The sequence below is a fragment of the Periplaneta americana genome, chromosome 2 (assembly GCF_040183065.1).
Source record: "Periplaneta americana isolate PAMFEO1 chromosome 2, P.americana_PAMFEO1_priV1, whole genome shotgun sequence".
Taxonomy (NCBI): Eukaryota; Metazoa; Arthropoda; class Insecta; order Blattodea; family Blattidae; genus Periplaneta; species Periplaneta americana.
The window spans coordinates 188,782,881-188,808,441 of record NC_091118.1 but is presented as its reverse complement, the minus strand read 5'-3'; the positions used below and the strand labels follow the sequence as shown (position 1 = coordinate 188,808,441).

The 25,561-nt window shown below is 33.2% G+C and overlaps 1 protein-coding gene across 1 annotated transcript in view; it reads left to right on the top strand.

Annotated features, from left to right (window-relative positions):
• Positions 1-748: 748 nt before the first annotated feature.
• LOC138694953 (solute carrier organic anion transporter family member 74D-like) overlaps positions 749-25,561 on the top strand; it is a 65,676-nt gene continuing 40,863 nt past the window's right edge. Inside the window, exons 1-2 of the mRNA XM_069819174.1 lie at positions 749-1,023; positions 22,023-22,310. Coding sequence (XP_069675275.1) covers positions 22,041-22,310 — 270 coding nt within the window. The 5' untranslated portion in view covers positions 749-1,023; positions 22,023-22,040. The remainder of the gene's footprint in view (positions 1,024-22,022; positions 22,311-25,561) is intronic.

Below are 25,561 nucleotides of genomic sequence, written 5' to 3'. Positions count from 1 at the left end.
GTGTCATTTATGTTTGTTACTGTTGCTCCAAGATATTTGAATTTTTCCACCTCTTCGAAGGATAAATCTCCAATTTTTATATTTCCATTTCGTACAATATTCTGGTCGCGAGACATAATCATATAGCCTACTTAGACTTTTCGGGATTTACTTCCAACCCTATCGCTTTACTTGCTTCAAGTAGAATTTCCGTGTTTTCCCTAATCGTTTGTGGATTTTCTCCTAACATATTCACGTCATCCGCATAGACAAGAAGTTGATGTAACCCGTTCAATTCCAAATCCTCTGTGTTATCCTGAACTTTCCTAATGGCATATTCTAGAGCAAAGTAAAAAGTAGAAGTGACAATACGGTAAAAAAAAAACAGCTGTATTAATACAAGCAAAATTGTTTGATACTTGCCAACAACATTTTTAAAAGTAAAAGTAGAATTAGAAATTATCTGAATCTCATATTAAAAGTGCATTAAAGCGTCCCATAATCAGCTTTTTTTAAATTTTAGTGCATATATAACCTTATATTTCTAAGGTTTTAATATATAATTGCATGCATATTTTCGCAGCTTTTAGTGGATATAAATCTTCGGTCTACATCATAAGCTACGAGATAAAATCAGTGCGGACTTGTGTCGCTGTTTCACAAATCAAGAGCCTCGATGTCCCAAGCAAGTGAGCAGTGTGTACCACTGCGATGACGATCTGAGAGGGGGAAGGGTTGGGGGGCGAAGGTTTTGACGAGTCAACCTAATTTTGAATTCCACTCACTCTCTCGGTCGGTGTATATATATACACAATGAGAATACCCCTTATCACACAAGGCTAGATGCCCACTTATTTATTTAAACATCTTTTCTTCACTCAGCATCCATCGACTCTCTTGCAGAGTCTTGTCTAGTGTGCAAACCTTCTCCAATATGATGTGAGTTACTTTTTTGCCAAGTGTTTCTAGTTCCCTGCTACAAGGATTACTTCATCCAGCTTCGTGTGTCGTGATATAACCGGAGGAAATAACGTATTCCACCACGTAAGTAAATGCATAATTCTGTAGTGAAATTTTACTTCAAAACTATAGTTTATTTCTTTTACTTCCACATTATATGAAATGGCAGTATCTAATGAAATACACGTCTTCGTGTATCCTGTTTCGTCGTACCAAAAATGTTTTCGAAGTTCCGTCTTTATTTCATTTTTATTTTTTAGTTTTATTTTATTTTAAAAAATGTGCTACTATAGAAAAAGGCTCCATTTACTTATACTAGCTACATAAAATGAATTCATAATACAATAGAACAAACAAAATACAATAAACGAAAATGAATAGGCTACAACAAAATAATATATTAAGGAAATTAAAAAGCACTAAAGAAAAAGAAAAGAAAATAACAAAAAAATAACCTGAAATCTATACTAATAATAAATCTGTAGCCGAAATTTTTCTGGTAATTTTCGATTTTCTAAAAATATTTGGTCCTAACCTATATAATTAACCACCCTGAAACCGAAAATCGCTTTTTTGAAATTTTTGTTTGTACAGATGTGGACAAATTATTAACAAAATGGACGATTTTTATGATAATTCTGTTTACAAAATTTGACTTTTCAATTGAGACTACATTTGACAATTTTGGATATTTCCATCATTACAGTAGACAGAAATATGCAAAAATGTCAACTGTAGTTTAAATTGAAGAGTCAAGTTTTGTAAAAATATATAATAAGTCTTCAATTTTGCTAATAATTTGTAAATTAGCAAAATTGTCAACTGCATTGAAGAGTCAAATTTTGTAAAAATATAAAACAAAAATCTTCAGTTTTGCTAATAATTTCGAAATATCCAAAATGTCAATTGTAGTACAAATTGAAGAATCGAATTTTGTAAAAATATACAACATAAACCTTCAGTTTTGCTAATAATTTGTAAATATGCAAAAATATCAAATGTAGTCCAAATTGAGGAGTTAAATTTTGAAAAATATACAATACAAATCTTCAATTTTGCTAATAATTTGGAAATACACAAAAATGTCAACTGTAGTCCAAATTGAAGAATCATATTTTGTAAAAATATATAATAAAAATCTTAAGTTTTGCTAATAATTTGTCCACGTCTGTATGTCTGTCTGTCTGTATGTTTGTTACCTTTTCACGCGATAATGGATGAACGGATTTCGATGAAAATTGGAATATAAATTATGTTCGTTGTAACTTAGATTTTAGGCTATATGGCATTCAAAATACATTATTTAAAATGGGGGTTATAAGGGGGCCTGAATTAAATAAATCGAAATATCTCGCTTATTATTGACTTCGGTGAAAAATGTTACATAACAAAAGTTTCTTTAAAAATAATTTGCGATAAGTTTTATTCCGTGAAAAATTTTGATAGGACTGATATTTAATGAGATAAATGAGTTTCAAAATTAAAATAACTGCCATCTAAGGCCGTATAATGAAATAAAAAACAAATGACTTCGTCTATAAGGGGCCTTGGACAGCAACAATCGAAAGCTATGAAAGAAGCCTACAGTGAATTTTTCTGTGTTTGTATGAAGTAATATCGGAAGCTAAATTAACCGATTTGTATAATTAATTATTATTTCACCATTGGAAAGTGTAGTTTCTCTAGATGGACATAATGCTATGATGTTATTACAGTAACTTCTGATGTAATATAATATAATATAATATAATATAATATAATATAATATAATATAATATAATATAATATAATATAATATAATATAATATAATATATGTAATGTAATATTATATAACGTAATTTAAGTTATTTGAAGGGTTTAGAACCATAGTGGGCCAAACGCCATTTACTGAAGGGTTAAAATTAAGTTATTACCATAATTCAATGGAAACCTATAACAAGTAAAATAAAGTATACACATTAAATCTAAATGATGTCAATGTTCATTAAACTATGGTTGCATGTAATAAAAATTAGAAACATGTTAAAGGAATTGTCATTGCACCAATTAGTGGTCTCTGGACCAAAATGATCGCATTTTAATTATTTGGATGCAATTTAAATTAAGTAACATATTAAACGATTTATCCTTCTATCAAACACGAATGTTCCCTGGATCAAATGTCCTATTTTAATTATGTAATTACTTTATATTTATTTCTAACGGGTGCAGCGGAGCGCACGGGTACGGCTAGTAAGAAATAAATAGAAAGATAAAAAAGATAAAGAAAGAGAAAGAAAGATATTTCTACAAAACAAATTGAAGACTTTACTCGAATAAGGATGTAACCAACAAATCTATAATTGCACGTTTCAGAAGAAAGGAAAATAATTTCAAGGGCATATTTCGTTAGTCCTATATTTACTACCAGAACCATTTGATTAATCAAGGATGCAAGTTTATTCAGCTATTGGATGCAGTCATTTATTGTTATAAATGAATGCTTCAAAATTATTTTTTCCACAGAAGTTACATATTTCATTAATTTACTGTTACACCCTTATTCAAGGTAGGTCTTCAGTTAAGTTCTGTAGAATATGCATACCATACATACACATGTGGTACAGTTCTATCTAATATTTGCCTTTGATAAGTTATCCCAGATGTATTTATTAAGACATTTTTAAATTTTGTATAAGAATAGCCAAAATTCAAACTCAAAATTCTACGTAACTCATTATATGTATAACACATTCTCAAAAGAGGATGAATTTTTACGAGATAATGCACGTAGAGTTGTAAAATACAGCAATTCTCTATTTCTCAAATTTGATGTTTTCGTATTGAGCTGCATTTAGTCAAGTAATTCACTGTTATCAAGTAGGTACTCCAATGACAGTTTTATAAAAGAATAATTATTCATCTATTAACCTACGTCTGGCGTCTGATAGAAATTTAAATTCCGAAAGTAAATTATTATACTAAACTCTGAACTTTAAAGATGAATTATTAAAATTTTATGAAATAAAGATTTCTGAAAAGCTTTTTGACTTTTTTCGATCTTTCTATTCGATTCAAAATAAGGAAACCAAAGCAAACTACAGTACTCTAATTTCGCAGGAACTAGACAAATGAAGAGTGATATTAAAGTCTTGATATTCTTGAAATCTCTAGTATTTGTGTATTTATTAAGTTATATTTAAATTTTGTATAAGAATAGCCAAAATTCAAAATCCAAATTTTACATAACTCATTATATGTAGAACACATCCTTAAAAGGGGTGAATTTGTACGAGATAATGCACGTAGAGTTGTAAAATATAGCAATTCTATATTTCTAAAACTTGATGTTTTCTTATTGAGCTGCATTTAGTCAAGTAATTCACTGTTATCAAGTAGGTACTCCAATGACTGTTTTATAAAAGAACAACTATTCACCTATTAACCTACGTCTGGTGTGTGATGGAAATTTAAATTCAGGAAGTAAATTATTATAATAAACTTTGAACTGTAAAGATGAATTATTACAATTTTATGAAATAAAGAAATCTCAGAAAAGCTTTTTGAACTTTTTCGATCTGTCTATTCGTATCACAATACGGAAACCAAACTATAATAGTGTACTCTAATTTTACACGAATTAGGCAACTGAAGTGTGATATTAAAGTATTGATTTCTTGAAATCTTTAGTATTTGTTTATTTATGAAGATATTTTTAAATTTTGTTTAAGAATAGCCAAAAATTCAAAATCCAAATTTTACATAACTCATTATATGTAGAACACATTCTCAAAAGCGGTGAATTTTTTTACGAGATAATGTACGTGGAGTTGTAAAATACAGTAATTCTCTATTTCTTAAATTTGACGTTTTCGTATTGAGCTACATTTAGTCAAGTAATTCACTGTTATCAAGTAGGTACTCCAATGAATGTTTTATAAAGGAACAGCTATTCACCTATTAACCTACGTGTGGTGTGTGATGGAAATTTAAATTCCGAAAGTAAATAATTATACTAAACTTTGAACTGTAAAGATGAATTATTACAATTTTATGAAATAAAGAAATCTCACAAAAGCTTTTTGAATTTTTTCGATCTGTCTATTCGATTCACAATAAGGAAACCAAAGTAAACTAGAGTACTCTAATTTCACAGGAACTAGACAATTATTAATATTAAAGTATTAATATTCTTGAAATCTTTATTATGTGTGTATTTATTAACATATTTTTAAATTTTATATAAGAATAGACAAAATTCAAAATCCAAATTTTACATAACTCATTGTATGTAGAACACATCCTCAAAAGGGATGAATTTTTAGGAGATAATGCACGTAGAGTTGTAAAAAACAGTAATTCTCTATTTCTTAAATTTGATGTTTTCGTATTGAGCTACATTTAGTCAAGTAATTCACTGTTATCAAGTAGGTACTCCAATGACAGTTTTATGAAAGAATAACTATTCACCTATTAACCTACGTCTAGTGTGTGATAGAAATTTAAATTCAGAAAGTAAATTATTATACTAAACTCTGAACTGTAAAGATGAATTCTTACAATTTTATGAAATAAAGAAATCTCATAAAAGCTTTTTTAACTTTTTCGATCTGTCTATTCGATTCACAATAACGAAACCAAAGTGTACTAGTGTACTCTAATTTTACACGAATCAGGCAACGGAAGAGTGATATTAAAGTATTGATGTTCCTGAAATCTTTAGCATTTATGTATTTATTAAGTTATTTTTAAATTTTGTATAAGAATAGCCAAAATTCAAAATCCAAATTCTACATAACTCATTATATGTGGAACACATCCTCAAAAGGGGTGAATTTTTACGAGGTAATGTACGTAGAGTTGTAAAATACAGTAATTCTCTATTTCTTAAATTTGATGTTTTTGTATTGAGCTGCATTTAGTCAAGTAATTCACTGTTATCAAGTAGGTACTCCAATGACTGTTTTATAAAAGAACAACTATTCACCTGCAAATTAAGCTTTCAGGAATAACTCCCTCGAAATTAACTATTCACCTATTAACCTACGTCTAGTGTGTGATGGAAATTTAAATTCAGAAAGTAAATTATTATACTAAACTCTGAACTGTAAAGATGAATTATTACAATTTTATGAAATAAAGAAATCTCAGAAAAGCTTTTAGAACTCTTTCTATCTGTCTATTCGAATCACAATACGGAAACCAAAGTAAACTAGAGTACTCTAATTTCACAGGAACTAGACAACTAGTGATATCAAAGTACTGATATTCTTGAAATCTTTAGTATTTGTGTATTTATTAACATATTTTAAAATTTTGTATAAGAATAGCCAAAATTCAAAATCCAAATTTTACATAACTCATTATATGTATATCACATCCTCAAAAGGGGTGAATTTTTACGATAAAACGTACGTAGAGTTGTAAAATACAGCAATTCTATATTTCTCAAACTTGATTTTTTCGTATTGAGCTGCATTTGGTCAAGTAATTCACTGTTATCAAGTAGGTACTCCAATGACTGTTTTATAAAAGAACAATTAATTAACCTAAGTCTGGCGTGTGATGGAAATTTAAATTCAGAAAGTAAATTATTATACTAAACTTTGAACTGTAAAGATGAATTATTACAATGTTATGAAATAAAGAAATCTCAGAAAAGCTTTTTGAACTCTTTCGATCTATTCGAATCTCAATAAGGAAACCAAAGTAAACTAGAGTATTCTAATTTTACACAAACTAGACAACTGAAAAGTGATATTAAAGTATTAATGTTCTTCAAATTTTTAGAATTTCGAGATAAAAAACCTTTAATTTTTTAATTCTAATTTGTTGTATTGAGTGTATGCTGATTAAATGAAGGGTTATAATTAACAGTACCTCCAAAATCCTTGCTACTGTATAAACTGACCATTCATTATGTAATTAGATAATATATACGGCAATAGGACTAACTTTGATGATATTTATTATCCATGAGTCAATGCGGTAGAAATTACGTACAAGTAGCATAATAATTATGTTTACTACAACGCCTATGAGTCTTTAACTAAGATTAGATTAGATCAGATTATTTATTACTAGAGACAGAAAAAATATGAAATTTCATATTCTAAACCAATCCCGCTAGCGGCACAGGAAAAAAGGATTTTCAGGATTCATGTTTTGTAGAATAAAATTAACACTAAAACAAGTTTCATATTTCATAATGTTTTGGAATATTTTCTTATTTCGTAATTTTGTTTCTTTTTTCTTTTTGCTAGATTTTCCCTTCTCAGTTAATATTTATATTTCTATCACTCAACCGGACTTTCCAGATATATAAGGAGAGAATAGAGATGATTTCTAGAAAACACTTGAAAAACCGAAGCCACCCATTCTACCACATTCAGGGACTCCAAAAGGCAATTGAAATCTTCAAATTCCTCTTTAGAGTCATTGAACTCTTATTGTAAATGAATTCGAGAAGCCAAAGTACACGTGATTTCTATTCTACCTTTGCTCATTCTTTCGAATGAATTGAAAATCTTTTCCATTGTTGCCATATCTGCTTATGTAAGTGTAAATTAATGTTTTAAACGAGTTTCAACCATCAATTTTGCTGTGTATTTAATTTCTCCTCTCTGCAAATACATGAGTTTTTAACCGCACAAAATAATATCAATTGATAGTAAATGTAATCATTTCTCAAAAAATATAGAAAAGTTATTTCTGTAATTCTGTTTTGCCTTTCTTATTATGTTGTCTATTATGTTAGGGTCGTTTTCTTGTGCTATGTATTTCATTGTGTTTAGCTCTTCTTTGTAGCCTTGTTGGCTCATTGTTATGTTGAGTAGTCTGTATACCATTCTCGGAGTGCAGCTTGTTCGTGTTGTGTTGTGTTGTGTTGTGTTGTGTTGTGTTGTGTTGTGTTGTGTTGTGTTGTGTTGTGTTGTGTTGTGTTGTGTTGTGTTGTGTTGTGTTGTGTTGTGTTGTGTTGTGTTGTGTTGTGTTGTGTTGTGTTGTGTTGTGTTGTGTACGTGTGTTGTTGTGGATTTTTTTGTAGATTTTGAATGTGTGTTTGTTGTCAACTTTTGTTATTGAGATGTCTAGAAAATTTATGGATTTGTGCTTTCAATTTCTAGTGTGTAGTGTAGCTTTGAGTGTATTTTATTTATGTGTTGATGTAGGTTTTGAATCTGTCTTTTGTTTTCTTTGTATAGTATGAGTATGTCGTCTACGTATCTGTGCCAATATAATAATAATAATAATAATAATAATAATAATAATAATAATAATAATAATAATAATAATAGTAATAATTCTTTATTTATACTTACTTAATTACAAATGGCTTTTAAGGAACCCGAAGGTTCATTGCCGCCCTCACATAAGCCCGCCAGCGGTCCTGTGCAAGATTAATCCAGTCTCTATCATCATACTCCACCTCCATCAAATCCATTTTAATATTATCCTCCCATCTACGTCTCGGCCTCCCTAAAGGTCTTTTTCCCTCCGGCCTCCCAACTAACACTCTATATGCATTTCTGGATTCGCCCATACGTGCTACATGCCCTGCCCATCTCAAGCGTCTGGATTTAATGTTCCTAATTATGTCAGGTGAAGAATACAATGCGTGCAGCTCTGTGTTGTGTAACTTTCTCCATTCTCCTGTAACTTCATCCCTCTTAGCCCCAAATATTTTCCTAAGAACCTTATTCTCAAACACCCTTAATCTCTGTTCCTCTCTCAAAGTGAGAGTCCGAGCTTCACAACCATATAGAACAACCGGTAATATAACTGTTTTATAAATTATAACTTTCAGATTTTTTGACAGCAGACTAGATGACAAAAGCTTCTCAACCGAATAATAACAGGCATTTCCCATATTTATTCTGCGTTTAATTTCCTCCTGAGTGTCATTTATATTTGTTACTGTTGCTCCAATTTATTTGAATTTTTCCACCTCTTTGAAGGATAAATCTCCAATTTTTATATTTACATTTCGTAGAATATTCTGGTCACGAGACATAATCATATAGGGCTACTTAGTCTTTTCGGGATATACTTCCAACCCTATCCCTTTACTTGCTTCAAGTAGAATTTCCGTGTTTTCCCTAATCGTTTGTGGGTTTTCTCCTAACATATTCACGTCATCCGCATAGACAAGAAGCTGATGTAACCCGTTCAATTCCAAACCCTCTGTGTTAGCCTGAACTTTCGTAATGGCATATTCTAGAGCAAAGTTAAAAAGTAGAGGTGACAATGCATCTCCCTGCATATATATATATATATATATATATATATATATATATATATATATATAATTGCAACGACTGTTTCAATAAACAGCAATACTCGAAGTGAAGTGATCAGTGAAAATATCATACCATTGCAGTTGCTTCCCTTGCACAGCGCTCACAACCAAGTTACACAATGTGCTACGAGTCGCATGAAGAAAGCCTCCGACACCCTTGACAGAAATTGTCGGCCACTTATCTATGACGTAGGTCAGCTGTGCGTCTGCTTACCTTATCGACGAGGAGAAAGGCGAATTTATTTTAACAAATGGTTCTTTAACTCCTCTCAATTGTAAGAGAGGATATACTGCAGCCCGATACGAGCTTCAGGCTACCAACTATTTAAGCGCCCCACTATCTTACACGCTGTGTTTACGGTATGCAGAATGCCTCATTCTTCCTAATGAGTGGTTCCTAACCTGGGACACACGCACCAGCGAAGCTACGAAACACGTAATCCAATGTTGCGGTACGTTCATTTAGAGCTCCTTAACTACTATACGTTAAAATATTATAAGCAGAGAATAGAAGTGCCAAGATTACAGATTATTATATTCAATGTCGGTGATTTCTTTAATCGGAATCGGTGATAACAAATTAGTATTTGTCGATCGTGTTATTTATTTATTTATTTATTTACATATTTATTTATTTATTTACTTATTTACTTACTTATTTATTTATTTATTTATTTATTTATTTATTTATTTTATTTATTTATTTATTTATTTATTTATTTCCTTATATATCTATATTTATGTCATAATAATAGAATTTATCTGTAGTAATGTCACGAAAGGTCTGAGATTATCTGGGAAATCTCAGACCTCGAGTGACATTTATTAGGACTATTTCGTGAATAAAATAAAAATGTAAATAATATATCACTAAAATTCGATCACAAAATGTTAATAATTGTATATTTACGAATACTTAACCTATTTAGACATTGTGAAATTGAAATACTCGTAGATGAATATCGATTACTGCAATAAGGAAATTCGATGTTATTATTCAGTAATGCCAATTGCGAAAAGAGAAATACAGGTTTAACAATGTTAATTACATGTACTGCACTTTTCTCTTATTATTATAACATAAATACATTTCCATTATCTGCTGAAATCATAATTTAATTTAACAGTAATAGTGGGGACAGCTATATACCAATGATTATGTATTCACAGCGAGACATGTTGCTACACAGTAAAGCCATTTCTGTATAGATAGGCCTAATTAAAACACGAATTTTATTACGCCATATGGAAGGCAGTTTGATCAAAGACCTTATTATTACTATGCAAGGTCTTTGGGTTTGATATGTGATGATGTTACATAAATTTGAACATCTGACTTTCTATTAATTGTTTCATTTCATTCACAAAAAAAATGCAAATTTTATAGGCTACTTATAGGTTAAGTTACCTGTGGGAGCACGACTAATGTCATCTGTGCCTTATTTCGACCGTTACAATCAGTGCTACACGAAAGCATTTTTTATAGCTCGACAAACGCATTCTCGCTGTAGTATGTAACGGAACTAAAGCTGCATCTACACAGTTCAATATTCCAATCGCGTATGCGTGCAATCTGGGAAGAATATTGAAAGAATCAAGTTTAAAAGGTACGTTCAATTAAGATGCATGAAGATGTTGTGTCTACATGGTGCGCCGTTTTGAACGTCGTCTTCACTGCGTAAATATATTAATTAATATTAAATATCAATCTTGCATTCATTGCTTTAAAGTTGAAAGAAAAGTTCAACCGTGTAGTTGCATCTTAATGTATTCATGATCATCAATTTACGGGAAAACAGTTGGCGACAACGACTAAACAAAAGAACGACGATGCGATAAATTGTTAGCGATAAATCTAGCTGCAAAAATTATCGCAAAGTGTGACTGTGATTGGTTGGAATTCAAAATTGCATTACACTTCATTGGTCGAAAATGGAATGACGTCATATAAACGAAATAGTCTTTATAAAGTCTTAGCTTTTAAAAGAATCCTATTCCTGATAGACAGGGCTATAGACAAGATTTATCGGATAACTATTTCTCACTTCACAGTGTTCCTTGTTTCACGCAGAGATGTCTCTACCTACGTGTAGAATGAGATTTCAAATAAGTCTGTAGCATCACTTTCTGTGATTTAGAGGCTACTAATGGGAAGACGAGAAAAAAAGTATAGGAAGCACAGTATACCAACAGGCAGCATTATATTCGGGGTTAAATTGCATCTATGCAGAAAAGAGAAGATGTCATTCAGATTTTTTTAATTATCAAAGGGCACACTTCGAATAAATTCCTTAAATAGATCACAGTCATTGTAAAAATGGAACAAACATGATTAAGAATTTATAATGAATTAAAGATATGTGAAATATTTCAGTTGTCTTTATACATAGCATGTAATTATGTATAGGCCTAGTATAATTTAATTTAGTGTAAGTAACATGTAACATAAATTATGTATTTCTTCAGTTAAAGCAGTTGCACAGAAATTAAGTCAATATTAAAATCAACAACTCAGAGTCTCTTAAACGGAGTCATACCAAGCAGTGTAAGTAGAAGGTACACACTTCTTGCTGATAGTGTCATTTCCTGTTTAAAGAGGTGTGACGTGGCATGAAATCAAAGGAGGTTACTATCGCTGTACTGATAGAAGGGTACCCGACTCTCAAAAAAGTGGTTTTCAATCTTTTATAAATTCAATTACAACTAAGAGAAATATTAATACAATATGGCTAAAAATTTGTAACACATATTTGCAAAGCACAAAGTTAGCTGTTGTTAGAACTATAATTAATTTTTTTACAGTTACAACGTGTGAATAAAAAATAAGTCAATTACAAAATATAAATAAAAGCAAATAAAGTACAAATGACTGAAAATATTGAAATAACATTAGCTCATATCGGAAACTTTCCTCAAACATCGCACATTATTAGATCTCCAAAACAGATAGACAAATAAAAAGGATAAATGCTAACTGCAAGGTTTTCTATTGCCATGGTTCAACATAATAACAATATCGGTCCTGTTTTTTAAATTTGTAGTGTTTAGAGTATAGAAAATTTCTCTATTATAGGTTACCGGGTTACAGCTGGGTAAGTGGTATGACTGCCATCTCTCTGCCCCATGGATCTGCATGCTTATGTTGAACAGATATTTTGCAAAATATACCAGGAAATGAATTCAAATTAGATACCACAACATTAATTTTAAACTAGTTCTTCTGTATGAATGTGAATGTTGGATTCTCCAGCAACATGATAAACACAGAATTAACTGTTCACACATGAGATTTCTACGCTCGTTAACTGGAATGACTTTACGAGAGAGAATTAGAAGTGAGGAAATTATTAATTATATAGAGAAAAATTGCATGTCGAAGAAATGGTAACAGAAATAAAAGAAGTACCAGTCCAAATGGAGTCATACTTCCACTCGATAATAAGTTTTGGAATAATATTCTGGGGAAATTCCACAGATAGTAACAGTATATTCCTATTACAAAAAAAAAGTAATTAGAATAATAGTAGGTGCCAAATCTAGGGAATCGTGTAGGACTCTTTTTTAAAAAAACTACAAATAATGCCTATGGCCTGTCAGTATATCTTCTCATTAATAATCTTCCTCGTATGTAATCGTGAAAACTTTGTAACTAATTCAACAGTTCATAGCATAAATACACGTCAAAGAAATGGCTTTCATATTCTATCGGCAAGACTATCATGCAATCAAAAAGGAGTGCGTTATATGGCAGTAAAAATTTTTAATAGCCTCCCTACCGATATAAAAAATGAAACTCAAAACACAAGATTATTTAGGGCCAAATTAAACAAGTACCTAATTTCTCACGCCTTCTATTCTGTAGATTAATTCATGACATTCAATAACGCTTCATGAAATTGATACTAAAACTTTGTGTTGTACTAGTAGACTATATTGTAAATCTCATCTGTATATACATACTAGGTTCAAAAAGTTCCCGGAATTTGCTAGCATCATAGAAACAACGTACCTTAAACACTATTCTACAGCATTCCCTTCAAAATAGTTGTCTTCCGCAACAACACACTTTTGCCAACGCGTGTAGAGTTCCTGGAAGCAGGCCTGGAAGCCATTTTGTGAAACCCGTCTTAGTGCTCTCGTCGCGTTTGCGATAACCTCTTCAGCATTGAATCTCCGTCATTTCAGATGACTTTTCAGACGGGGAAACAGAAAGTAATCAGGTGGTGAGAGATCAGGAGAGTATGGTGGGTGATCCAAAGCAGTTATGTTGTGCCTGGCAAGAAAATTCTTTACAATAATTGCGCGATGAGCAGGTGCATTGTCATGCATAAGAAACCAGTTGTTTTCTACCCACTTTTCTGGACGTTTCCTTCTCACTGCGTCCCAGAGGCGACGGAGGGTTTCTACGTACAATTCTTTCGTTACAGTACGACCTTCTGGAATGAACTCATGGTGCATGAGACCCTGAGAGTCGAAGAAAACTTCCAACATAACTTTGCTTTAAGTGTGCTTAAATGCGACAGGCTCATGTCAGTAGATTTACTGGCATGAAAAAGAACTCCTGCGGGACAAAATTCCGGCACATCCGGCGATGCTGATATAACCTCTGCAGTTGCGAGCGTCGTTAAATAAAACATAACATTTAAAATAACTTTGCCTTTGGAAGTGTCCCTAGGAAATTTTTGCTTCCGAGGAGATGTTTTCGATTTCCACTCAGATGACTGTCGTTTAGGGACTGGGTCGTACAAGTAGCACCAGTTTCATTTTGTTTAAGAAATCACCATCTTCATCAGCCATACTGATCATGTCCCCAGCAAAACACAGAACTTGATGTTTGTACTTTGCTCTGTGGACATAATTACAAAATGCGACGAACAAACGAAACACTATGATAAACAATTGCCTACAACTCAAAACCAATAATTGCCATTATCAACAAACTTTAAGGAAATGACATCATGAATGTTACCAACAAAACAAATGTATAATATCCCTTGTTATATATTAATACGAAAAATGGTAGTAAAATTCCGGGAACTTTTTGAACCTAGTAGTATATTTCATCTAGACTGTGACTATAAATTAAGACTTTGTAATAGTACTAGCCGTACCCGCTGCACCCATTAGAAATAAATATAAAGTAATTACATAATTAAAATAGGACATTTGATCCAGGGAAGATTCGTGTTTGATAGAAGGGTAAATCGTTTAATATGTTACTAAATCTAAATTGTATTTACATAATTAAAATGCGATCATTTTGGTCCAGAGACCACTCATTTGGTGCATTGACAATTCCTTTAACATGTTTCTTAAATTTTATTACATGCATCCATACTTTAATGAAGACTGACATATCATTTAGATTTAATGTGTATACTTTATTTTACTTGCTATATGTTTCCATTGAATTATGATAATAACTTAATTTTAACCCTTGTTTTCTACGTATTCAGTAAATGGCGCTTGGGCCACTATAGTTCTGAACCCTTCAAATAAATTAAATTATATTATATAATATTACATTACATATTGTTATATTATATTATATTATATTATATTATATTATATTATATTATATTATATTATATTATATTATATTATATTATATTATATTATATTATATTATATTATATTATATTATATTATATTATATAAAAATGTGTTGATAACGGATGTACCCCGATAAGTAAGTTTTCAATTTGTTATGAGGGCTCTTGAAACTGAGGAGGAACAAATTTTATTTTACAACAGCGCAACAAAATCTGCTTGGCTCATTACCAAATTTTTTTGCATTGCATTTAATGCATATGTATTTTATGTATTTTAACACAATTCAATTGAGCATAGTTAAAATTTGGATTATAAAATAATGGAATGCTAAGCTAGCATATTATTACTGCATACTAAATCAATACACTCTTGCGGTTCGTTAATTCTCTGAGATAAACATTATTTTAAGAAAATATACAGGAAACGAATACACAGAATAGCCTATCAAGTTGTTTGTGCATAAGAAGCTATTTTAATCTTACCTGTCCTCAATTCACTCCGAAGTTACTGTAATAACATTACAGCATTATGTCCATACAGAGAAACTACACTTTCCAATGGTGAAATAATAATTAATTACACAAATCGGTTAATTTAGCTTCCGATATTACTTCATACAAACACAGAAACATTCTCTGTAGGCTATGATTCATAGCTTTCGATTGTTGTTGACCAAGGCCCCTTATAGACGAATTCATTTGTTTTATTACTAATATTACTATTATTATTATTATTATTATTATTATTATTATTATTATTATTATTATTATTATCATCATCATCATCATCATAATTATTACTATTCTTATTTTATTATTATTATTATTATTATTATTATTATTATTATTATTATTATTATTATGAATAATTGTCTTTTTTTTGTATGCCTCATTTATTTTGACCTGCTGTTCACATATTATTATGCTTTTTTCTTTCTTTCTGTATGTTATATATTATGTCCGATTTCTTCTTATTTGTTGTTTATTTTTTATTATTATTATTATCTTATTCAATTTTGTGTGTAAAATTGTAGTGTAATTTGTAAATTTGTAGTGTTTTTGTAACGCAGTCTTTACTCCTGGTTGAGTGTTAGAGAAGGCCGTATGGCCTTAACTCTGCCAGGTTAAATAAATCATTATTATTATTATTATTATTATTATTATTATTATTATTATTATTATTATTATTATTATTATTATTATTTCATTACACCGCCTTAGATGGCAGTTATTTTAATTTTGAAACTCATTTATCTCATTAAATATCAGTCCTATCAAAATTTTTCAAAGAACAGCCTACCACTTATCGGAAATGATTTTTAAAGAAATTTTTGTTATGTAACATTTTTCACCAAAATCAATAATAAGCAAAATATTTCGATTTATTTAATTCAGACCCCCTCATAACCCCCCTTTTAAATAATGTATTTTGAATGCCATATAGCCTAAAACCTAAGTTATAACGAACTTAATTTATATTCCAATTTTCATCGAAATCGGTTCAGCCATTATCGCGTGAAAATGGTAACAAACAATTTTCGGTTTCAGGGTGGTTAATTATATATGTTAGGACCAATTATTTTTTAGAAAATCGAAAATTACCAGAAAAATTTCGGCTACAGATTTATTATTAGTATAGATTAAGTTTTTTGACTTGTTCCATATTCTTGCTGTAAAGCAATGTATGAACACCGTGGAATGTTACTAAATACGATACAATACAATCGCGTTCAGAGGAGATCAGTTAACCGCTAACTTAAGAAATTACTAAACTATAAAGTAAACAACCCGAAACATGTGTGTGTCTAATACCTCCCACTTCACTTGCGTGATTCGGGTTCCGCATATTGCGGATAGATGGCAGAACTGTGACCCATTTTCAATTTGTACACCACTTCGGCGGCCCACGATGTATATGATATGTATCTGTGAAGAGTTATGTTGTGTACTAGGGTGAGTGCATGTGTAAGTGTTCGTGTAAGTTTCAGTGTAGGGAGAATGAATGAGGATGATGATAGTGAGGATGGGAGAAGGGGAAACCCGGTGTCGGCACGTAGCCTCTAAGAAGTTCATTTCGCAGACGGACAGATCAAGTTTTGTTGTCGCAGAACGGGTATTCGTTGCTCAGAACTGCAAGTGGAAGCACTGCAAGGCTGCGAAATTGAAGCTCGAATGAAAGATCATTAAAAAATTGATCCCGCCCTAGAGTAGTTAGAAGTTAGCTGGGAGAGCATGTTGAGTACGGGCTTATCTTGCATGTCACGTGACAGTTGCGATTCACGGACGATGTTAATTCAACTATTCTTTCCAGGTGCTCGGCATTGTTGCTTAATGCAACATTTCAAGTATGTTTTCACTCTCTTACGGTTAGTATGGACAACTGTTTTTATAATTTATTGTTTCTCTGCTGTGAATACCAGTATTAACAATGTGCACATAAGTGGATGAGTTCATTAACAGTAAGTTGTACCTAACACGCGTTTTATTGACGGTGAGGCACTTAAAACTGATACCTTTTTTCCTTCTGGAGAAGAGCCCGAAGGCAAACACCGCAGCGTTAGACTTATTGTGTAACCTCCTTGTATTTGGACGATTGCACTGTTCAACAATGAAAATGTAAATTGAATAAAAATAGCGAATTTTTATTAATTTTGTTGTGCTGATCGTGAATATCAGAGAGAAAATAAAAAATCATCTCTAGTTTTCATTTTACACTGCTTTGTTATAATGTGATAATTTTACAGGGGTTTTATGCTAAGTTAAAAAAATAACGACAATATTTGGCAAAGGTAGAAGAACTTTTAACAATTTTTATTTTATTTTGTTTTTTTTTTTTTTCAGTTTCTAATCTTCATAATTGAGGGAACCAGGTAGTGATTAGGGGTCAAAAATAATTTTTTTTTATTTTGTGTTTTTAAAAGAAGTGCGTACAGTAGTGTAGTTTACTTTGTAAATTTATAGTGTTTTTTGCATCGCAATTTTGCTCCTGATTGAGTGTTAGAGAAGGCTGTATGGCCTTAACTCTGCCAGGTTAAATAAACCATTATTATTATTACTATCATTAAAACTTGCTCTTTGAAACAATATAAATATTTTGGGGGTATTTCTACAGATGGGCCCTTTAAATGGCCTCTTTAAATTTGGTAGTGCATGTAATTCATACATCCTTCTTTTTTTTAATGCAGTTTTCCACAAGTTGACATTTTTCAAACTTAATTGCATTTTTCTCTGAAACTACTGAATCAATTTACATTGAATTTTTACAGTGTTTTCTGCAGCCTGTATTCTACATAGTAGACCTACGGGTTTAAGAATATGATACACATAAAACAGAAAAAAAGTATATATGCATTGAAAAAATTGCAAAAAAAATGAGCTCACACAGCATTTTGTAAACACAGAGCTCTAAGTACAATTCAATCTAGCCTATAACCGATACTTTTTTCTGCCCTACTAATAACATAAGTTTAGAAAATGCAGCAGGTTCACAAATGTTCGTCAGTAGACTACGTCCTTCAGTTTTCCCCATATAAAGAAAACCAGAAAATCCATAATATGCATGAGATCAGGAGATCGGGCTGGCCAGCTTACAAAACCTCCGCGACCAATCAATTGGCATTGAAACAATTAAGAGTGGTTCTATTAAACTTTGTAATATGAGCTGGGCAACCATCATTTTGATACTACATGGTTCTTCTAATTTTCAGCGGAATGTCTTCTATCAATAGTCGTAACTTTATATGTTTTAAACAATAGATGAACTGCACGAACATAGCCCAAATATATCAGCATTTGCACACTGCATAACATATTTAAAAATGCATCAAAAACAGTATTCAGCCTTTGATGAGTACGAAGCCGAAAGAAAATGAAATTAGGAGTTACGTGGAGCACTAGTAGTAGGTAACATACCTTGGAGGAAGCTAGAAAATCGGCTATTTAGTTGATTTCTGAAGAAATTCACTAGTAAGAAAACTTGATTAGTTCACCTTCAGAAAAAAATTACATGAACCCATATTCCATTGTGAAAAAAACATTTCCTTTTGTAAGAACATGCTTATTTATAACCGACAAGAAACATCTAAAATATTGAAATTTGTTGCAAAAGAGATTGAACGCAATGTACATTCTCCAATAAACGGAGCAAGGATATTGGTGTAGAATAAAGTACTTACTTTAGTCTTTATATATTTTCTGCCTTTAATGCATATTGTCCACACCTGTGGAGTAACGGTCAGCGCGTCTGGCTGCGAAACCAGGTGACCCGGGTTCGAATCCCGGTCGGGGCAAGTTACCTGGTTGAGGTTTTTCCGGGGTTTTCCCTCAACCCAATACGAGCAAATGCTGGGTAACTTTCGGTGCTGGACCCCGGGCTCATTTCACCGGCATTATCACCTTCATATCATTCAGACGCTAAATAACGTAGATGTTGATACAGCGTCGTAAAATAACCCAAAAAAATTAATGCATATTTCCTTAACTTTTTAGCATAGTATTTTCAATACTTTTAGTGCATATGAATCCTCATCCAAGTGGCCAATGTTTGTAGTTTGGCGTATACGATCACCCGATTTATTTCATTTCTAACGACCACTGACACACCTAGCTCTATCACGAGATGTGTAAATTTGTGGGTCTCGTACCATACATTTAAGGCACATAAAAAGAATTTGCCCTTGATAGAGGGCTCCGGTAAAATTTGTTGGTCATTTCTCACTCACTGTGAATTTCATTGCTCAATAACACGTCGTTAAATATAGTACTACTAACAATATAATGAAATATCGTGAATAAGGATTAAGTTACCTAAATACACATGAGAACGTGGGTGTCTTAAATTTTACTGAAACTGTATTTAATAGACTTTAATGTCATATTCTAGCACAATATTAGACTGATAGCAAAGAGACGCTATGGCTTGGGCTTTTCAGACGCCCTGTCTCGTTCATTGAATGCGTGACGTTTCGGTAGGGTCCCTCAGTAGTAGCGGGATGGCACAACTATTATACTGTTAAGGGTAGGCTATAAAACCTTTCACAGCCGTATACAGAGAACAGCAAATTAAAAATACTTAAGTTTATTTCCCTTCGGATTCAATGTTATAAGCTGTTCATGCTACTACCGCGTGTGAGAGTTCGTCAGCCTCACTTCTAGAGGTTTCTTTGCGTTACATTTTGTACCTCTTAATAGCAAATACAAAGACAAAATATTAGTGATCCTGCAATAGTTATTTACGTAAATAGGACAGAAAGTGATACTTTTGTGTACGAGTGATACATTTACGGACGAGGCGTTAGGCGAGTCCGGAATTTCTAAACGAGTGTGCGAAAGATGCTTTCGTACTAGTTACGTACATAATTTATTGGCACAACTACATGGAAATACTATGTGTATTAATATTCATTAAATAAATTACAGGCTATTGAGATTTTTGTAGACTAGTAGTATTGTCTTTTTTCTACTTCTTATATTATAATATTTATATTGCTTTAAAGTTTTAAGTAGCTTTTTAATGCTTTTATATTCTCTATTTACGTCCAACTTTTCTATCTGATAACATATCGTTGTTCCTGCAATAACTCCTATGTGCAAAATATAAAATTTTTCAGTAGAAAGAGAAAACACATTTATTCATCTTATGGCAGCCGTACATAGGAGACTGTGAATTCTTACATTTTCGAAACAAAGAAATATAATTACATAGAGGAGATTTGCTGTATCACTATTTAAGATATTTAATAGAGCAAAAATCTGAAAAATGATAAATATGTCACATAGGAGTTATTGCAGAAACAACGACGATAGGTATACCTACTTCTTTCTGGTTCCGGACAATTGGCCACAGAAAATTGGCAATAGGGACAATTCGCCACAGATAGACAATTTGCCACAGATAGAACAATTTGTCACAAATAGACAATTCGCCACAAATAGACAATTTGCCACAAATAGATAATTTGCCACAGATATACAATTTGCCACTGATAGACAATTTGCCACAAATAGACAATTTACCACAAATAGACAATTTGCCACAAATAGACAATTTTCCACACCGTCCATTATCCAAAAACGGGACCGTAACAATTTATTTAAATGTGAATTATTGGCAAATATGATAACTTTCAATATTCCTTGGTTCAGGTGGTAGGTGCAGCTTCCTGGTACGGCGCAGTTTTTTAATAGATGGTTTCTTCGGTAGATTTACATTGGCTTACCTTGCAATACGCTGTAACTCATTTTGAATAATGACAGACGTTGGTTCTCGGGAAGTCCCCGCCCTTGCCTTCATGTTCTCTACACAATCCTTTGCCTTAATCCTTCCCCAGTCTGCAGAATGATTCTTGTGTTCACACGCATGTCACAGGGCCAAACAAGTCCATTCTTATTTTCTCTAAGTCTCGTGTACATGTAGCCAAGATAGATTAATTTGTCAGAGCCTCTTTCTGATTTTGTGAAGCGAATTTCTTCCGCCATAATTCCTAATTAGTTTACAGCTTCTGGATTTGTCTTCTGTTACCATAGAAATATATTACAAATTGTTGCGAATTTGAGTATTGCCTTGAATTTTAATGTGTGGCTAATTATTGTCTTTGATACGAATTTCAATTATGTGGCGAGTTGCCTCTGTGGCCAATTTTCTGTGGCGAGTTGTCCCCACTCCTTCTTTTCTAGTATCAGTACATGTTTTTTTTTTCTGAATTTTTGTCTAATATCGTGCATGGGGTGTACTGATAATATTACATACTATCAGTTAACAGTAGTCTATTAACAATTATCATAATAAAATTATTATTATTATTATTATTATTGGCGGCCGGGTAGCTCAGTTGGTAGAGCAGCTGGCTACGGACTGGAAGGTCCGGGGTTCGATCCCAGGTGGATTTTTTCTCGTTGCGAAACTTTCAGAACGGCCCCGAGGTTCACTCAGCCTCCTATAAAATTGAGTACCGGGTCTTTCCCGGGGGTAAAAGGCGGTCGGAGCGTGGTGCAGACCACACCACCTCATTCTAGTGCCGAGGTCATGGAAATCATGGGGCTCTACCTCCATGCCCCCCAAGTGCCTTCATGGCATGTTACGGGGATACCTTTATTATTATTATTATTATTATTATTATTATTATTATTATTATGTTAGTAGGCCTATATAGAGTATGATAATAATTTTCAATTATTTTCTAGTTATTTCAATGCATTAGTACATAATTAATAATTGCATTTATTATATAATAACCAAGTGGTTCTAATTTTTCAGAGAGAACAGTGAACAACCATGACCGTAGACAACCTGAAGGAAGACGCACCATGCTCTCCCACACTCCCCCAGATGGACACCCCAACAGCGTTAGAAATCCAGCACACAACGAGAACACTGTTTTCGATGCCTAATGGTGCCCCCATCGAAATGAACTGTATTAGTGACGAAACGGAGGTAGAATCTGTGAAAGTGACTGTGACTGTGACAGACAGTAGCAATAACATCTACACGATTCCGAACGGAGTGCAGGAAGAACTAGAACCCCTTCAAGAAGAAACAGAGCAGGTAAACCAGCGGAAAACAAACGTTGTAATAATTACGATATTGCCGAATAGAGATCATCATTGTCTCCAAGTTTATTCCATTTCTCTCATTCTCCTATGGAGCTCACTCTCCTATCTACGAGGGAGAGTCTGTAAGTAACATAATACAGGGTGTTTCATAATTCCTATTACAAACATCTAGGGGTTGGAGGGGACTAAGTAGATAAAATTTTGATTAGGAACCCATGCCCGGAAATGTATCGTTTCGGTGCAAAATAAGTTTGAGAGACAACGAGCTCTTGCCAGTGTGCACTACAAGAGTGATTCCACGTATCGCCTAACGAGTCCCAGGTACTTGACCTTCCTGCAAGAAGTACTAGTAGAGTTATGTGAAGATTTGCCACTCGCACTACGTCAGAAAATGTGGTTCCAACATGATGGCGCACCCGTGCACTTTTCACTTGCCGTCCACTAACATATCCACCAAACATTCTGGGAAAGATGGGGGATAGGTCGAGGTGGTCCAACTCCTTGGCCACCACGGTCGCCGGATTTAACTCCTCTCGACTTTTTCCTTTGGGGCCACATGAAGAGCCTTGTTTATGAGACTCCTATAGAGTCGGAGGAAGATCTTCATTGTCTCTATTGAAGTGAGAGATGTGAAATCGATTCAATCTTCAAACTTATTTTGCATCGAAACAATACATTTCCGGACATGTATTCCTAATCAAAACTGTATCTACTTAGTCCCCTCTAAAACCCCTAGAAGTTTGTAATAGGAATTACGAAACACCCTGTATAACGCAATAGTTAAAAAGAGACTGACGTGAAGTCTTCAGGTAGTACAGGTTCTTGATACTGCAGGCCCTAGGGCTTATCAGGTACTCGTTTCGGGATGGAACCTGGCTCTGTTAGTGCTGAGGCAGGATGCTCCACCTGTCAGCATCGGATTCACGAATGTCACCCAGGTCGTCTGTCGAACTTGGACCCACCATCGCATATACAGGGTGAACCGTAAGTAATGTCATTAATTTCTGGTGGATTATTTCGTTTATATGACGTCATTCCATTTTCGGCCAATGAAGTGTAATGATTCCTCCCATTTCCTAAAATTTTTCCATGATTATTTGAGCGGCATGGGGCCTCACATTGTGCAGACCGATTATTATTTAGTCCCGACAGCTCAGCGACGCGAAAGAGGGGAAGTAATAGGAGGAGTGGGGAGAGTTCCGGGGTAGAGATAAGGGCGAGCGGTCGGTAAAGGCAAGCGAGTGAATAACCCAAATACCTCTTGGCGTAACTAAATGGACTCGCCTGTCCCACGCGCACATCTCCGGCGACTGTCAGGACTAAATAATCGTACTGTACTGTTGTAAGAGAATTCCAATTCCATCAAGTAATGCCGAGTGCCTCTCTCTCTCTCTCTCTCTCAAAACGTCATGAACTCGTTCTAGATGTTGATAATAAAAATCCGTAGACCTATCGAATATATGTCCATTTGGAACAAATTTCCTGTGAACCACCCTCCTGGTAATCGCTTATTTTTTAGGTTTAGACTCCTGAAAGGCGGAGCTATGTTATCCCGGTGATATGATGGGATGGTCACGTATGGTTATGTGGCGTCAGAAGAGGTCTTAAATCTAAACTTAACCTAAATTCCAGACCATGGACGAAAGAAGGAACAATTTTCTTTAAGGAAAAATGCTCTGACTGGTAAAAGATTATGTGTCAACGAATTATTCGAATATGCATGATAAGAACTTTCTTCTATTAAATATTATTAACGTACCTTGTTAACATGTTTCGACCTAATTTCGGTCATCTTCGGAACTCGGAATCGGTCTGTACAATGTGAGTTCCGAAGATGGCCAAAAATAGGTCGAAACATGTTAACAAGGTACGTTAATAATATTTAACACAAGAAAGTTCTTATCATACATATTCCGAAGTGATATAGTGTTAAAAGTTGTGTAATCAAGATGTAGAATTATTTGACTATTGTATACAACTATATTTCCACTAATACTGAATAGGCAGACATGATATTACCGCCATTTTAAAGATTAATCCGAGTTTCATTTGTTTGTGCGATGTAACAGTGCTGTCGCTGTTTCCCGCGTGTTCCAACAACAATTTGGACGTTCTGGTCCTCTCGCGTCATCAATCCGAAAGTGGTACAAACAGTTTAGCGACATAGGATGCATATGTCATCAAGAAAAAGGGCACATGTGGAGGCGAAATGTTATAGGAGAGACGGTCGACAGAGTGCGTGGAAGTTTCATGCGGAGTCCTCAGAAATCAGTATTGAGAACCAGTAGACAACAGACAACACCTTCTGCACATGGCCACTCCGTTCACCCGATCTCAAGTGTGTGATTTCTTCCTGTGGGATTTTTTTTATCAAGGACAATACTTACATCTCTAAATTTCCAACGACATTGCGGAATTGAGGAAGCGTATTAAAACCGCCATCACGAGGTATGCTTGAGAAGGTTTGGTGAGAATGGGATAACGAGCTGGACATCTGCCTATCACACGTGTGTCACATATGAAATGCAGTTAATGTCAACTTCACATGGTAATAATTTAAATATAATATTACAAAACCTAATAATCCAACAATTTGCGGACAATTTTCAAACGTTTAAATGTCAATTTTCATTGACTATTTTACATATTTTGTTATGTCTTCGAAGTTAGTGAGACTGTGTTAATGTAGTACATATGCTAAATATATTATTTATACTTTTACCTGAGTTGGTACTACTATTATTATCAGGCTTAGGATCCAGGACACTTTAGCAACCAATGTACGCACAACTTGACTGTAGAGTTCCTTGAACATAGTAGACAGACATACTGTGAATATAAACAACGAAGTCAATGTGCTTCGTTATATTCTACTGTTAATAGTACAATCTAGTGACGGTGGAAAATGAAGTAGAATACATGCCTCACAAGTTTTCATGTCTCTTGACGACAATGAAGAACCATGTACATATTTGCGACTATTAGTTCGAAAAAACTGTTCACTATAAATTTAAAATGCACTGTGATGGCCTCAGTTCGTTTCGTAGGGACAGACGGAAGAATAGGCCTACTGTACCTCTCATCACGAACCGAACTGTACACTGACGCACAGGTAAACAAAACACAACGCGCCACCTCACTCCATTTGTACTCTGTTGTACAGTAACTTCACTTCATTCTTCAGATGTATCGGATCCTAAGTCTGATTATTATTATTATTATTATTATTATTATTATTATTAT